We start from the raw sequence: 14,875 nt of genomic DNA on the forward strand, positions 1-14,875 counted from the left end.
AAGACTCAGTGAATTGAGCCAAAGAAAAATGAAAGAGCCAAGCAGCAAACCTAACTCAATTCTTCCCACCTGCTTGTAATGGGAGACACTTTCGGGGGGCTTGGTTAACCTCCTTAGTTAAGGCTTGGTTAAGGCCTCCCCTTGGTTAACACCAGGATACCTCTGGGCTCCACCCCCTTGCCACCTCCACCAGACCACCTGTTCCTAAGGAAACACAGATGCCCGCAGGACGTCTGGCTCTGGCGGGAAACAGCCCTGTGAGGGGGCAGGGCACTGGGCCCAGCCTGAGGACCACATCACAGTTCATGCCTGAGAGTCCATGACACTGTTAAGACAAGGCTGCCAGTTCTTTCTCTCGTGGACAAGTTTTTTGTGTCTTTTTGGTAAAGATTTATTTATTTGAGAGAGACCCCACATGCTAGTGGGGGGGTGTCTTCAAGCAGACTCACCGCTCACCGATGAGCTTGACATGGGGCTCAATCTCATGACCCATGAGATCATGACCTGAGCCAAAACCAAGAGTCAGATGCTTAGCCGAACCACCCAGGTACCCATAGGACCAGTTTTGAGGGTTTCTTTTCCACAGGTTTAGGGTGAGCACTCCCCAGTTTCTCTCTCAAAGCCGCTCAGGACCTCAGGAACCTTTACCCAAACTCCAGGAACCATTAGGCCAGACAGAGCTATGTCTGGGCCCTGGTCCTTGGCAGGGAACCAGAGCAGGCCCGAAGGCTACCTTTCCCAAGGCGAGGCCCCCCTGCCTGCCCCTGCCTCTGCCGGCGTGCTAAAGAAAAAGGATGCTTTAGGGGGAGCTCCTGTTTTAGAAAAGGCTCAAATCTTCTTCCTGGCTATGGTCCATTTCTCCTGACGGAGAATCTCCAAATTGGCAATAAAGAGGAAAACAAGAGGAGACTGGACAGAAAAAAATGTCAGAGGGCACATGAAGCCTCAGCATTAGCCAGAGCCCCTTCTGGGCCAGGCTGGCTGCTTCGGGACACTCTAGAGCACCCTCCCCTCCAGGGGTTGGCCAGAGGAGAGGCCTGAGGCCCAGCATGAGCAAGGGGAAGCTGAGCGCTGCTCCAGGAGGCCTGCGTGGGGCCAGCCTCCATGGCTCTGCCTACAGCATGGCTGGGAGAGGGCACCGTCTGGCCCAAGGGGGGCATGTGACCACAGCTGGCAGAGGCCAACCCAGCCCAGTCCTGAGCCCAGCCTTGACACCAGGCCTGCACTTGGAACTATGTGACGTTGTCAACTTTTTATGCCAAATCCTGTGCCCGGCCTGCCAAACAGACTACTGTGGGGCCGGGAGGGAGCAAGGCGGAGCAAGGAGGAGGAAGGACAGACATGCAGCTTATCTTTGCCCCTCATGGGGTGCAACCACGGTGGCGGCAGGCCTGGCCAAAGAGCCACAAGCCAGGTCCCCATAATCTGCAGAAATCACAGTGTTTCTTGGCAGCCCCAGCACTCTCTGATCCGCTCACGCAAAGTGACTCCTGGATAAGGCACCTGGGCAGGCTGACAAATGGGGGTCCAGGCTGCTTATTATTTCCCTGATCTGCTTTTGGGGGACATTTCTGCCAAACACATGCATTACATGGAAAGCAGCCGAGGGAGTAAAGCTGGTTTACTTGGGCCAGCCTGGCAAGGGCCTGTGAGGCGGGGCCTCGGAGCTTGGGTGGCTGGGGTATGAGCCCAACAGAAAGCACAGTGTTTCTTGAACACGGCTTTCATCACATTCCTCGCCTTCAAGCACCCAGAAGGGCTCTCTACTGCTGAGGGAGCAGAGGTAAACTCCCACAGCTCCTTTCTCCTCAGGCCGAAAATCTCCTGCAGATGCCCTTCCCCTTCCACATCAACAAGAAGCCACCAGAGTCTGAGGCTGCCACGCACCGCCTGAAGCGATTTCTGGGCCTCAGTTTCTTCTTCTCTCAAACGGGGAGACTAGGGGCGCCTGGGTGGCTCAGTCAGTTAAGCGTCTGCCTTCAGCTCAGGTCATGGTCTCAGGGTCCTGGGATCCAGGCCCTGCCTGCAGTGGGGTTGGGAGTCCCCGCTCAGCAGGGAGGCTGCCCCTCCCTCTCTCTCTGCGCCTCCCCCTCCCCAAGCCCCCGCTCGCTCTCTCAAATAAAGATATAAAAATCTAAAAAATAAATAAATAAAATGGGGAGAATGGTAGAATCTACCACACAGGATTTGAGGGAAGATTAGCTGAGACGGAGCACATGAGGTATTGGTCCCAGGAAGCGCCTGAGCCACCAGGGCCAAAGTGTTGCAGCCCCATGAGTTGACACGGGATGGTCAACACTTTTCTAGAGCATCATCTCAACAACTGGAAAGAACAAAAAGTAGCTCAGCTCCGTAGCCAGTTGAAGTCTATCCATAACTTCAAACTGAACGGACAGGGAGAATGTGGGGGTTGAGAAGGGGACGACCCGAATAATCCTGACTGCTCAGGGGGAGTCCTGCCCCCACCAACCAACCCTTCCACAGCCCAGCCCTGTCCTTTGTCCTTCAGCTGTGCAGACTGAGGCCTGGGAACTCATGCCAGGCACACTCAGAATCCATCCCGGCGGGATGGCCACACTCTCTACACCTCATGGGGCTGTTGGGAGGGTCAAGGACAGCCCTAGAGGAAAGTGCCCTGTAAACTCCAAAGTGGGGACCACGTGGTGGCTTTGGCCTTGTCATTACTCACTGCAGCACCAGCGGGGCCGGTCCGTCCTCGCTCACCAGGCAGGCCTCGGGGACCCTGGAATACACCAGAACAGTATAAGCATGAGCTGGCTCACGGACACTCCACCTGCTCTCCGCAGACACCACAGAGGGCAGCAAGGGCTGTGGTGGGGAGGGAGGTGCGGTGGCCCCTGATGATGCCTTCCCAGCTTGCCTAGGACCCCCCGCATCTCATCCAAGGCATTTCTGCCCAGACAGAACCATCGACACTCCTGCTGGCACCACTGGGAGCCTTGTCACTGACACATCTTGCTTCAAGCCACAGATGAACTCCCCAAAACGTGGAGAAGAAGAGCAATTTTTTTAAAACTGAAGCCCATCTTAGCACATGGCTATGGCAAGGAAATGTTGGTGAACCTTGAACAAATCGTCTATGCGATAAATATCCCTTTTCGATCTGATCACAGTGAGATCAGATCTACGAAGCTGAGTATCTTCTTTGCACAAAAGGAACAGTTTACACAGAAGAACCATCAGCTGGCTTTTAGAAGCTGGTGGGAGCGGGTCTGGAGGCCGTCCCGAGGGGCGATGGTCATACTCACCATTGGGCCTGGAGAGCCATTCTCTCCCGGTGAACCACTCTCTCCCTGGGAAAAAGATGCATAGGGTCAGTGAGGGGGTCCCCACTGGCAGCCCCCAGAAAACTCCCGAGGAGGAAGCCAAAAGCTCTGGTCAACTCAGTTAGCACCAAGACCCCCAAACCTCAGTTTTGTGATGGACAATTCCCCGAGCGCTCCCGGCCTGCCCTTCTTCCAGCAGGATGCGGGCCTGGCTGTCCCCAGGCAAAGCTGTTCTATGCTAACCCACTGGCTCAATAACATCTCCTGACTGGAGAGAAAGGAGGCTCATGGTCTCCCTCTGTCCCCACCCCTTGTGCTCCTCCGTCCTTACCTTCACACCTGGAGCCCCAGCTTCTCCCTTAGCACCATCTAGACCTGGGTAACCCTAGAGGACAAGAGAAAACATTCCATCACATTTCTGGGAAACCCTTTAAAGAAGATTCATGCCCCCCGAATACTTTTCTCTCCCCTGGGCAATACCTCCCTTCCAGCACCCTCGTCCACAATACTTACTCTGTGACCCTTGACACCAGGAAGGCCTGGGGTTCCCGGGAAGCCGCGAGCACCCTGCGGTCCAAAGAGGAGATGTTCAAGGCAGAGCAGAGGGCAGAGTCCAAGCTGCCCTGCTCTGCTCCAGAACCTTTGAAGCCAGCTCCCTCAGGCCAGCAGGGCAGCCAGAAGCCCAGCACTCAGGCAGGCCTTGCAGTAGGTCGCAGAGCCCCCACACCTCTCCCCAGCTTAGGCAAAATGGGTTTAAACCAGACCTGCCCGGCATCCCCCCACCCTGTGGCCCTGTGTGGGGATCCTACACGTCTGCACAGAGGGGTGATATAAGTAGGGGCTGTTGGAATTCCGTGTTAGAAGGGAGCTAGCTGAACTGGACGCGCTGGGTGGGAAGCCACTGCCTTAGCTACAGAGGAGGGAGACTGGAACAAGGTTTGCAGCTGGGAAAGGGGGACACTTTACCTGAGGGCCAGGGGGACCTCTTTCACCAGATTTTCCAGGCTTTCCAGCTTCGCCCTAAAGGGAGAGAGATGTACTTCAGCTTCCCCACAAGACAAGTCAGCATGGCTGGCGCGCTCCGGATCTCATCTCTCCTCCCCACGCAGCTTCCATGCCTTTTGTCCACCCGCTTACTCATCTCCCCCACCTCCCCGGGAGTCCAGGCTTCAAACGCCTTTCTGGGTCACGATGTATTCTTTTGGAGAGCTGCTCACTGTGTGGGCAAGCATCTGCATCCGGACCAGCCTGCAGCTTCCCCAGGGGACTTTCCTCTCTCCCCTCCTAAGCCCTGCAGACCCGGCTAGCGCTGCCTTACCTGGCTAGAGCTGCCTTAGCCCGAGAGACTTTTACCATCTAATGGGATTCATAAGAATAGCTCGAGAGCCAACTCTTGTCTCTTCACTTCGTCTGCATCCTTTGCAGACATCCTGACTCGGGCTGTGCTTTTCCTAGCTCATTTACAATTAAGATAATGTTGGGCTATTGAGTGTCTTCCTTCTGTTTTCCCTTCATGACATCTTTTCCCTCTCCTTTCTCCCATTTCTCAATTTCCCTTCCTGGCGCTAATGATGTTTTAATTATTTCCCTTCCCAATGGGTCCAAAGCAGTCCCCAGGCACTCGTAAGCTAAGCTGCAAGGGGGAATGTAGACAGTAGACAGGGTCTGAGGCTCTGATGGACCAGCCCTGCCCCTAAGGACACTTCCACCCTGGGCCAGGCTGAGGGCGCTTACACACCCCTGCCCCCATAGACACCCCCCTCTCCATGCCCTTCCAAAGGAGGCAGCCACTCATCGGACCACTTGGGGGTACTCACATCATCACCAGGTTTTCCAGGGGGGCCAGGAGGACCACGGGGACCCATGGGACCCTGCAAATGAAGTGAGAGAGTTTATGAGATAGTTGGAGGGGGAACGATGCCTAATTAGTAGACAAAATTTGGGAACTGCAGCCTTTGGAATCTAAGTTCTCCCATAAGGAAGAAAGATGGAGGCAGGGATTTGGGAATCCTACTCAGTGCTGAGAGAAAGCAAGAGGGCAGAGCTGATCATACTGGAAGGCAGCAGGCAGCACAGGCCAGGGGTCACCCAGAAAGGGGACTATTGTGACAGAGTTCCTGGTGGTCCTTACCACCTGGGCTTCTCTGGGAGAGATCCCTGTGGAGATAAGAAGTGGCATTTCGGGGCCCTCCCCTGGGAAAACTCAGGGCAGTCTTGGGGTCTGCGTGGTACATTGCCGGAGGCCCCCCCCAGGGGGAGGGCAGGGTCTGGGCGGGTACTCACGGAGACTCCGGGTTCCCCAGGTTCACCAGGGTTGCCTTGAAATCCTTGAGGTCCCTAAAAAGTAACATGAGGACGCCAAGTTAAGCCCACAAACTGACACATGAGAGCTTGAATAAGTGTCTGCACTACCACAGAGCAGAAAGACCCAGTACTTACAGGAGCACCAGCAGGGCCTGGAGGTCCCCGAGGTCCCATGGGGCCCTGCAGAGAGAGGAGGAAGAGGGTTACTGGAAGTGATGCGCCAGCGGCCACCAGTGTGCCCCCACCCCACAGCCAGCAGCCCAGACAAAGGACAAAGAGTTACTCTGTGGGCAGGGGGCCTGCAGTGGCTGCTCCCTCTCATCTCCCACTCCCTGCGCAACAATCTATTTATTTATAGGCACCATTTGGATAGAGAAGCTGGCCTTGCTTTCTCCTGGCCTGCGGCCATGTTTACTAAAGTCTGAGTTTCATTCAGCTCGTGCCAAGTCGGAGCTGCAGGGCTGAGATTTCCTGCTGGAAGTCTGTGGGTGCTGGAGGACAGTGGCTGCTGTCTGCATTCTTCAGTTCTCATTCCAAGAGCAACGGCGACTGGCCTTCCAGCCTCAACCTCCACGCATCTCTCCATCCTCATTCTTCTTGGTCACTCCGGCGCGTCATTGGAACTGGCACCCATCACCATTAAAAACCAAATGCTTTGGGCTGACCCCACGGGAGGTTACATAAGTGAGGGAGAAGAGTTGCTCTAAGCAATTATCTGTAACGTAAAGTTGTCAGATTCTCTGGCTCTGCTAAGGGCCACCTCCTGCCATTTTGGCTGCAGAAACCCCTTGTCTTTTCTTACCATCGGCCCCTGCATCACTCCCATCTGGGCGCCACCAGCCTTCTCGTCGAATCCTCCAGCCATCTGGGCAGCGAAGTTCTGCAAATAAACTCAATGACATTAGAAGCCCGAGAGGCCCTGGGTTGTTCCTTCTTGGCTAGGTAAACGATAAACCAGGATAGGGGGGAAAACAAAACAAAACAAAAAAAACCTCTATTTTATTTTATTTATTTATTTTAAAGATTTTATTTATTTATTTGACAGACAGAGATCACAAGTAGGCAGAGAGGCAGGCAGAGAGAGAGGAGGAAGCAGACTCCCTGCTGAGCAGAGAGCCCGATGCGGGGCTCGATCCCAGGACCCTGGGATCATGACCTGAGCCGAAGGCAGATGCTTTAACCCACTGAGCTACCCAGGCGCCCCAAGCCAAAACTCTATTTTAGATAAACTCTAATTATTGCAGACTAACTGCATTGGACAGAATTGCCAATGATGCCTGAAAAATCATTCTGGAAATGCGTTAGGAGATGCCAGTGGCATAATCCTTTCCCTGGGAGATACAGAGCTATTTGGAAGCATCTCAGTTACCTGCATTTCATTGTATGGAATTATTTTTTAAATTCTAATACAGTAAATACATTGTCTGACCTACATTGAGAAATACAATTAAAATATTCCTCTTAAAGTTTGGGTTTTTTAAAAATTCCCAGGCATTTAATGCCCAGCAAAAGATTAAAATCAACAGCCTTAAAATATTTCAGGCAAGGGAAGGTATAGGCATCTGCAAGCCACCAAAGTTTAAAAATTTAAAACCTAGCAAGCATCAAAACAGCAAATGTGCCAAAACTGGACAATAATATAATCCGTCGATGTTTAATTCCAAAAATGTCTTTCGCCACACACCTTCACTCAGTGGGGCTCTTTCATGGGAACGAATTGGTGGCTTGGAATGTACCCGACAAGGACCAGGAGTAAATGTCTTCCAAGGACAGTGGCCACTCTTCTTCCAAGGAACTACCAGCGCCCAGTCATCCTCTCCCTCCGCCCACACTCCTGTGCCCAGGAATCAACCACACAGGACAGACGCCTGGGAACCTGGTAACTGAAGACTTGCCCTGCAGAAACCCCGGCGAGTGCAGAAAGTCCTTCCTTAGCGCCACAGTGTCAGGCCTAATATGTGATTCCACTAAATTATAGGCCCAGGGAGAAGCCCAAGGACAGGCTATGTACACACTGCTCGCAGCCCTGGGAGCCAGCCAGCCAAGTGTGAGTAGCAATTTGGAAGTCCCATTTCCGGAGGGACAGCCTGCAGAGAGGGGACGTAAGGATACTTACTCCACCAAGGCCGGGGGGACCCGGGGGGCCAGGGGGACCTGGGGGCCCAGGATTTCCAGGGGTTCCAGGCTCTCCATCTCTGCCACGAGGTCCAGGGGCACCCTTGGCAAGAAGAGAAAAGGGCACCCAGGTGAAGCAGGGCTTATGCAAGGACCGCCTGGCCACAGGCTGCCCCTGAGGAGGTGGTCATGCACACAGGGGGAGGGGTGGGAGAGGCTCAGAGGACCTGGGGATTCCACGGGGGGGGGGGGGGCGGGGAACATCTCTCAACTCACTTTTTCACCTTTGTCGCCACGATCACCTCTGGGTCCTTGTTCACCTGCAGGTCCCTAAAGGGGAAGAAAATGTTGAGATGACGGCAAGACGGGGGACCTGCAGATCAGTTACTTGAGGAAGGGATGGAGGAAGGGATTTCTCCCGTTCTTACCTGAGGCCCAGGAGGTCCTTTGGGTCCTACAATCTGTGAGAGAGAGAGAGAGAGAGACCCAAGGGATGGCATATTAGAGGGAGCCCAAGGAGGTGACCCAGTTAGAGTAGGAGATGTAACCGGGATGAGAGGAATCTGTACTTACATCCTTGATGTCTCCGGGTTCTCCTTTCTGTCCCTGAAACAGGACACAGTCTAAGGAGGGAGCCATGCAAGCCCACCAATCCCCAAGTACAAAACCTTGGGCCAAGCATTGAGATGCCCCCTAAGACAGCTTTCTGCTGCTACCTACAAACACCCCGGGCTGGGTGCTCACAACACCACTTAGCAAAGCAAGAGGAGAAGGAGAAGAAAAAGCCCTTACCTTTGGTCCTGGTTGCCCTGCAGATGGAAAAAGAGAAGAATGAAAAATTGTGAGATGGTGAAGTACGAGTTCTTATCACTCAAACACTCCTTAATGGATTAAACAAAGACAAGGACACAACCCCAGAAGGAGGCAGCTTCCTGTCCCTCCACTGGGATGTTAGGGTCATTGGGGTCCTGGGGTGGCTGAGGTCCCTTGAGGAAGGGAGCTGACCCAGACTTTGTTACTGAAAAAGCAGTCAGCATGCAAAAGAATGGAGCAGGGCATAGGAAGAGAAAATGAGACACTCAAGGTCTAATTAGCACCAAGAAAGGAAGCACCAGAAGCTCGAAGAAGGTCCAAGTGTCTTCTCTCCCCACAGGGTAGGAAGCCCTTCCCGCAGCCCGAGCCCTCCCAGAAGTGGAGTTAGGTGGTCAGAAGGGTCTTACGTTCAAGCTGGGTCTCCTCGAAGCAAGCACAAGAACACAGCAGGGCATGGGAGTTAGAGAGGACATTGCAGTGAGGGCCTTCCCAAATCAGAGACCCCTTCCCCCTCTGTGGCAGCAAAGTAGTGAGGCAATCAACACTTCCCTCACGTGGGCCTCAGAAATGATCCGGAAATCTGGACCATAAAAGCAGGTCACCAGTGTTGGCGAAGTGTTAAGGAAGGGCAACTCCTTGCTTCCCTTTCCACTTTCTTCTCCGTTTGAGTAGGAGGGGGACAGCGAGGGTCACCCAAGGGGTCTAGGCATGTGCCTCCCCCCCCACAGGGAGATGGGGCCTGTGTCCAAGTGCTGTAGAGGGGTCACGGACACGCATGCACCACCCCAAGCACCGGTTTGGGCTGGGAGTAAATAAACCCACCAGAGTGCAGGCCCAGCCCCACCCCCCAGGAGCCAGCTCCGCCTTCTCTTATTAACCTGCTTCTTAATTGGCAGTTAACTCCAAGAGAGGTAAACGCAAAAGGAAACTGCCACCGAGGTTCCATATTTCAAAGAGGGAGCCTGCCCTCTGTCTCCCCACTAGCCGGCAGAGGTCTCTCCCCACTGAAGACCAGATATTTAGCAGTCTTCTACAGAGAAGACGAGCTGTGGGTCGTAGAGGAATTTATCTGCGGTCTGGCCCACAGAGCACGTGATCGCCATCATGGCTGTAGTGTTTGCAGAGATGATTCTAGAGTGGATATTTCTGTGGAATCCCATCCGTCCTTCCCTATGCTGGAAGTGTATTTTGGGGGAGGTTTTGGGTGAGGAAGGACCCCTCTAAGTGTCTCAGGCTCATTCCGTTTCAACCTGCAAGCAAGAAGTGGCCTTTCCTTTCAGCCTCGGCTGCTGGGGTCCCATGGATAACCAGTCCCTGCGCTCCGCAGAGAGGACCGGCATCCATGGGAAGGCATTTGCTGCACCTGCAAGTAATTTATTTATGTGGAACAGGAAATAAATAAATTACGACCACCGGCAGTGGTGAGGTCAGTTGAGCAGATGGGGCAGCACTCTCCGAAGGGGGTCTCGGGGCTGAGGCAGTCTTTCATGTCTTCACAGATTATGTCGTCGCAGAGGACAGTCCCAGTGTCACAGACACAGATCCGGCAGGGCTCAGGCTTCCACACATCCTTATCATTATACCTCTGCCCATCCTGCACACAGCTGCCAGCCTTCTCTGCACCAAGGGCCGGGCAGGGGAAGCAGAGAGAGCCAAGGGAAGGAGGGGGTGGGGAGCCAGAAGAAAAAAAGAGAAAGAGGTTGCAGTCAACTTGACATCACTCAAATGCTGAAGAATGCGGGCTCCTGAACATAGATCACTTGAAAATGATTTTTCTTAAGCCATCCTGCAATCGTCCACGTATTCAAGGTCCCTTTATTGTGCACCTGGCATTATGCTCTCTATTTGCCACTGAAACCGGGGGGCACCCAGCAGTGAAGGGAAGGGGGAGGCGGGGCTATTGTAGCATATTTGCTTCTGGCATCTAGCCTGGGGCAGAGGTGAAGGGGCAGGGGCAAGCTGGAGTGGGAGCAGGGGGTGAGACCCTGAATGGGAACTCAGGGACTGCAAAGACAGGGGAGAGGAGAAAACAGACACCCCACTCCCCCAGCACAGCGACAGCGACAGAGGCCTTTTTTCTGCCTTCCTCTAGGAATTATGGGATTTGTTAAATACAACTGATAGCTAAAATGCAGAAGGCATGTAGAAAATTCTACCTACAAAAATTAGAATCTAGGAACAGCCAGACTCCAAAAGTGGATATATGGGGCCGGGGTAGTGGTGGTGAAAGGAGGAGCTGTTAGAATTAGGATAATGTCCCATAATTTAAATCCTATTAGAATCAGGACCAGTTGGGGGGGGGGGGGGGTAGGATAGGCCGATTTAGACAACGCACTGGGGATCCCAGCAGGCTAACAGAATGGGAGGCAGGAAGGGCCAAGAGACACTTCCCTCCCCCGGCCCCTCCTCACCCCCCTCCGCAGCTGACCTCCAGCCCTTCCCCTCCGTGTAAGAGACCCTAACCTCATCAGAAGCCAACACATCAATGTGGGGGGTGGGGAGGGCTCAGGGGGCTTTGAACGCCTGGCCTGGGCTAAGATTAGCCCAGTCCAGGCCTGGTCTCATCCAAGAATGCAGACCAAGAACGGCACGGACCAGTCCTCTCTCTCTCTACCAGCGCCCGGCCATCTGGAATTCACCCTGCAAACGAAGCCTGTGCTGACAAGAGCTCTCCCGAGAGCGCCAAGGGCTGAAGAGCCCGCACCACGTGCTAGGGAGCGCCCAGCGCTGTTTTTCTCATCAAAATCCCCAAAGCAATGGCAGCTGCAGGGGATGAATAATAGGAAAGAGCCACAAACCAGGTGGGCGGAGAAAGAAATGGGCCTGCCTGCTGCTCTTGAAGGAGACTCTGAAAATCTAAAGATAAACCTTTTTTTTTTTTTTTTTCTTTGCCACCTGTAGGAACCCGCTCAGCTTTAAGGCAAAATAATCCCGGCGAGGGTACGGGGATCCCAGGGGGTACATGGGGTCCCAGTGCGGTGACACACCCACCGCTAAAATAGCTGGAACAGCAAAAAGCGGGTGGTGGGGCAGGGGAAGGGGATAAGAAGTCTCCCGTCCGGTATAAGGAAAAGCCCGCCCTCACTCAAGAGGGCTCGGGGTGAAAAAAGAAAATGCTGGGAGGAGGGGGTGCACCCGCACGCGGCTCGGATTTCCCGCGGAAGGGCGGCGCCGGGATGCGGGGGCGGGGCCGAGCGGCGCAGGCGGTGCGAGCCGCGGGGTGACTCTCGCGGCTGCCGGGCTGGACGCGGCTCGCCCACAGACACTGGGAGGGTGAAAAGTAGGATTAAATGACTGCCCCAGAAAGGAGCCAGCCCTGTAACCGGATCCCCTAGGTGTGGACGGAGGAGCCCAGCACCACCATAATTGCTGTTCCAAACGGCTCCCGATAGCGTCCCGGCGCGCCCGATCCGTTTCCCCTTGTTACCGCAGCGCCGCATAAAGCGCTCCTTTGTAGCAGGCCAATTAAAAAGTTACCTCTTTCGGGGAACTGTTTTTGCTTCGCCGCCGCTTTGCGCAGAGCTGGAGCCCGGGAGGTGGCGGCGGGCGGGCACAGGGGGGCATTGTGGAGAGGGGGTCGGGGAGTCCGGGGGAATCCACCGGACCTCGCCTCTCATGAATGGGGCTTTTCTCGAGCGCACACAGAGCCCGATTCACAGGTCTCCGCAAGGAACCAGTTTAAATAAATACGGGCAGCATTTCAGCCCATCTGGAAGCCATCGCTGCCAATCTCCCAACGCAAACAAGCCTCACAAAGGAGAATTGAGGTCTCTCCCCTCAGCCGAGGGGCACTTTCGGAGGCGAGGGCTGTGAAATGCAGATGTGGGTCAAATACGCCGCCTCGAATGAGTTTCTCAAACTCGTGGGCAGCTGGGGAGGAGGGGTGTGCCCCAGCTTAAGGGTTCTGACATCCCTGACGTCCACGCAGATCGTGCCTTTCTCCACGTCACGTCTCTGGGTCCACCGCCCACGGGGGAGGGGGTGACCCGGCTGGGACGCTCCAGGGAGCAGAGTCAACTCCCCCGATGCACCCCCCCCCCCCCCCGGGGGAGAAGGGGTTGCGACTAGAAGATCTGGGCCCAGGAAACTGTGCAATTCACTTACTCCCGGCAAAGCTGCGGCGGGAGAGCGCTCAGCCACTGACCTGAATGCCTCTAATACCAGATGGAGAATTCCCAAATTCTCCCATATTATTTTGGAGTGACTTAGCTAATTTCACTGTGCACTAAGCAGAGGTGGGTGTCCGTGCGAACTGAAGACAAAAATATAGTCAGTCCGAGATGGGATCACTTAGAGACACACCGTATTCCAACAAGTGCCCGGGAGCGCGCGGCCAGTTCAGCGCAACACCGGACGACACGGCCAGAATCTCCTGCCCGAGCTCCCTGCGGCTGCGCCGCAGGCCCCACTCCTGCCCCCGCCTCACAACCGAGCTAACGAACGGAAAGTCCTCCTGGGCCCAGGGCCTTCCAGACCGTCTCTGGAGACAACCTGGTGGCAGGAGAGACCAAATAGAGCCTGGTCGGCAGAGGGATTTTGATTCCCACCCACCTCCTCCTCCGCCCCCCAAAAAAGTTTCCTCTGCGATTGATTTACAGTCTGTAACATACAAAGACAGGGCTGGAATCCCAGCCATCGGAAACGTGCCCAAACACGTGGAGAAAAAGGAAAAAAAAAAAAAAAGTCCTCTCTACCTAATACTCTTTCCAGGCTTCGTTTGTCCTGAATATAATCCCAGACAGTGGACTTTACCAAAGGAGATGGAAAGGTGCGATCCGAACCGCCTTTGAACTAGATTGTGAAACCGCCATCTCTAACTATATTCGGTTGAAATTGTTATAGCAGTCGACCAACAGTGCCCCCTCCCCTGCTACACACACGGAGACACAGACCCACAGCTCGCAGCTTGGCTCCACGATCTCCAGGAATTTAGAAGAGTAACTCATTGTAGAACCTCCGGGGTTTGGAGGGGAGGACGGCGGGGAGGGGGCGCTATTTTCTGGGGGCGTTTCAAAAGCACAATCTGGTTGGAATGTTATCGCCTTTCAGATGGCCTCTCCTACGGGAAGTTTCTGCACCCGTTAGAGGCAGGGAGAAAGCCGAGATGAGAATGGGGCTGCACCTTGCTCCTGCGCCAGCCAGGAGGGGGAGGAAACTGCAAGAGGCGCTGAAGTCTCAGAGCGGCTCTCCGAAGCCTCTTTGTGGCCTCGGATTTCAGCCCACCAGTTTCAGAGCATCTCCTTTGTCTAATTCCCCTTTGAACCCCTCCAGCCACCAACCGCTGGAGAAGACTGCGAGGTCAACACTTTGGTGCTTTCTCACTCCTTCGCTAGTGCCCATTTCAACTTCTCCTAAGATTGATGGGCCAAGTCCTGTTTTTGCTGAACTCCAAGTGCTTCGGGGAGGTGAGTTGTGCGCGTGTGCCCCTGCCTAATTACTAAAGCCGGTGGAAGAGAGCGCGCTTAAATCTGCGCTCAAACATCTCGACCCGACACTTTGCACGTTTCAAATTCCTGCGCAACGGAGAGACCTGCAATTGCCTCCAACTGCGACCCGCACCAGAGGACGCTCAGACAGAGCCCGAACTTGCAGAACTCCGCTAGGTGAGCTCCTGCGCGTCTTGCACCCAAGTCTCGGCACGCGGTGACCCCGGGAGCCACTCTGACCCGGACCCGCCGGCTCCAGAGCGGGAGAGGGCGCGGGAGGAAGGGTGCGAAGGGACGACACAGAAGGGTGGCAGGCAGGGACATTGGGCGACTTACGGACATCCTGGCCCTGACATCGAAGGACAGCGGCGACGAGCAGCGTCAGCAGCACCAGCGTCTGGGGAGCCCCGAAGCGGATCATGGCTCACCGCGGGGCCTGGCGGAGCCGGCCCAAGCGGAGCGCAGCGAGGCGGCAGGAGCACGGCGTGGGTCCGGGTCTCTACCGCGCCCTCATGCAGGAGGCCTTTGGAGCAGGAGGAGGAGGCAAGAGACCCGGCAGCCCAGCAGCGCTCTGCGTCTTCTCCACTCCGCGGAGCCCGTTATATGCGCCCGGCCCCTCTCGAGGCTGGCGAACTCGCCCAAACCGCGGGCCGCCCCCGGCCCCCCGCGGGGTTGTAACCTGAGACCCCGCCCCCGGAGCCGGCCAGGGCCCAGCCAGAGCCCGCACCTGCCTGGGCTGGACCCCCCTCTCCCCTAGCCCTGCTTCCCGCCCCCCACCCCTAGTGTGCTGAGTGGCCTGATCGGGCGGGGCGCAGAGACGGCTGCTGTCCTCCCCCCAACCCAGGACTGCGGCGCTGCCCCCTCCGACCACAGGCGGGAAGGGGGGCCTCCGGCCCCTCCCCTCGGAGTTCTGCCCGGATTGGAGGGGCG

General features: G+C 55.4%; 1 protein-coding gene across 2 annotated transcripts in view; it reads right to left on the reverse strand.

Annotated features, from left to right (window-relative positions):
• Nucleotides 1-14,386, reverse strand: part of LOC111157855 (collagen type II alpha 1 chain) — a 39,744-nt gene extending 25,358 nt beyond the window's left edge. Inside the window, exons 1-16 of one of the 2 annotated variants that reach the window (XM_022519548.1) lie at nt 14,282-14,386; nt 9,930-10,136; nt 8,499-8,515; nt 8,280-8,312; nt 8,135-8,167; nt 7,983-8,036; nt 7,708-7,809; nt 6,394-6,471; nt 5,727-5,771; nt 5,571-5,624; nt 5,105-5,158; nt 4,254-4,307; nt 3,801-3,854; nt 3,619-3,672; nt 3,270-3,314; nt 2,690-2,743 (exon numbers count right to left, since the gene is read on the reverse strand). In XM_022519548.1, the coding sequence (XP_022375256.1) occupies nt 2,690-2,743; nt 3,270-3,314; nt 3,619-3,672; nt 3,801-3,854; nt 4,254-4,307; nt 5,105-5,158; nt 5,571-5,624; nt 5,727-5,771; nt 6,394-6,471; nt 7,708-7,809; nt 7,983-8,036; nt 8,135-8,167; nt 8,280-8,312; nt 8,499-8,515; nt 9,930-10,136; nt 14,282-14,366 (1,023 nt within the window). In that variant the 5' untranslated portion in view covers nt 14,367-14,386. The remainder of the gene's footprint in view (nt 1-2,689; nt 2,744-3,269; nt 3,315-3,618; nt 3,673-3,800; nt 3,855-4,253; nt 4,308-5,104; nt 5,159-5,570; nt 5,625-5,726; nt 5,772-6,393; nt 6,472-7,707; nt 7,810-7,982; nt 8,037-8,134; nt 8,168-8,279; nt 8,313-8,498; nt 8,516-9,929; nt 10,137-14,281) is intronic. The other variant, XM_022519550.1, reaches the window with a different exon arrangement.
• Nucleotides 14,387-14,875: the final 489 nt, after the last annotated feature.

Source organism: Enhydra lutris, unplaced genomic scaffold (assembly GCF_002288905.1).
Source record: "Enhydra lutris kenyoni isolate GAN:26980312 unplaced genomic scaffold, ASM228890v2 scaffoldscaffold56, whole genome shotgun sequence".
Taxonomy (NCBI): domain Eukaryota; kingdom Metazoa; phylum Chordata; class Mammalia; order Carnivora; family Mustelidae; genus Enhydra; species Enhydra lutris.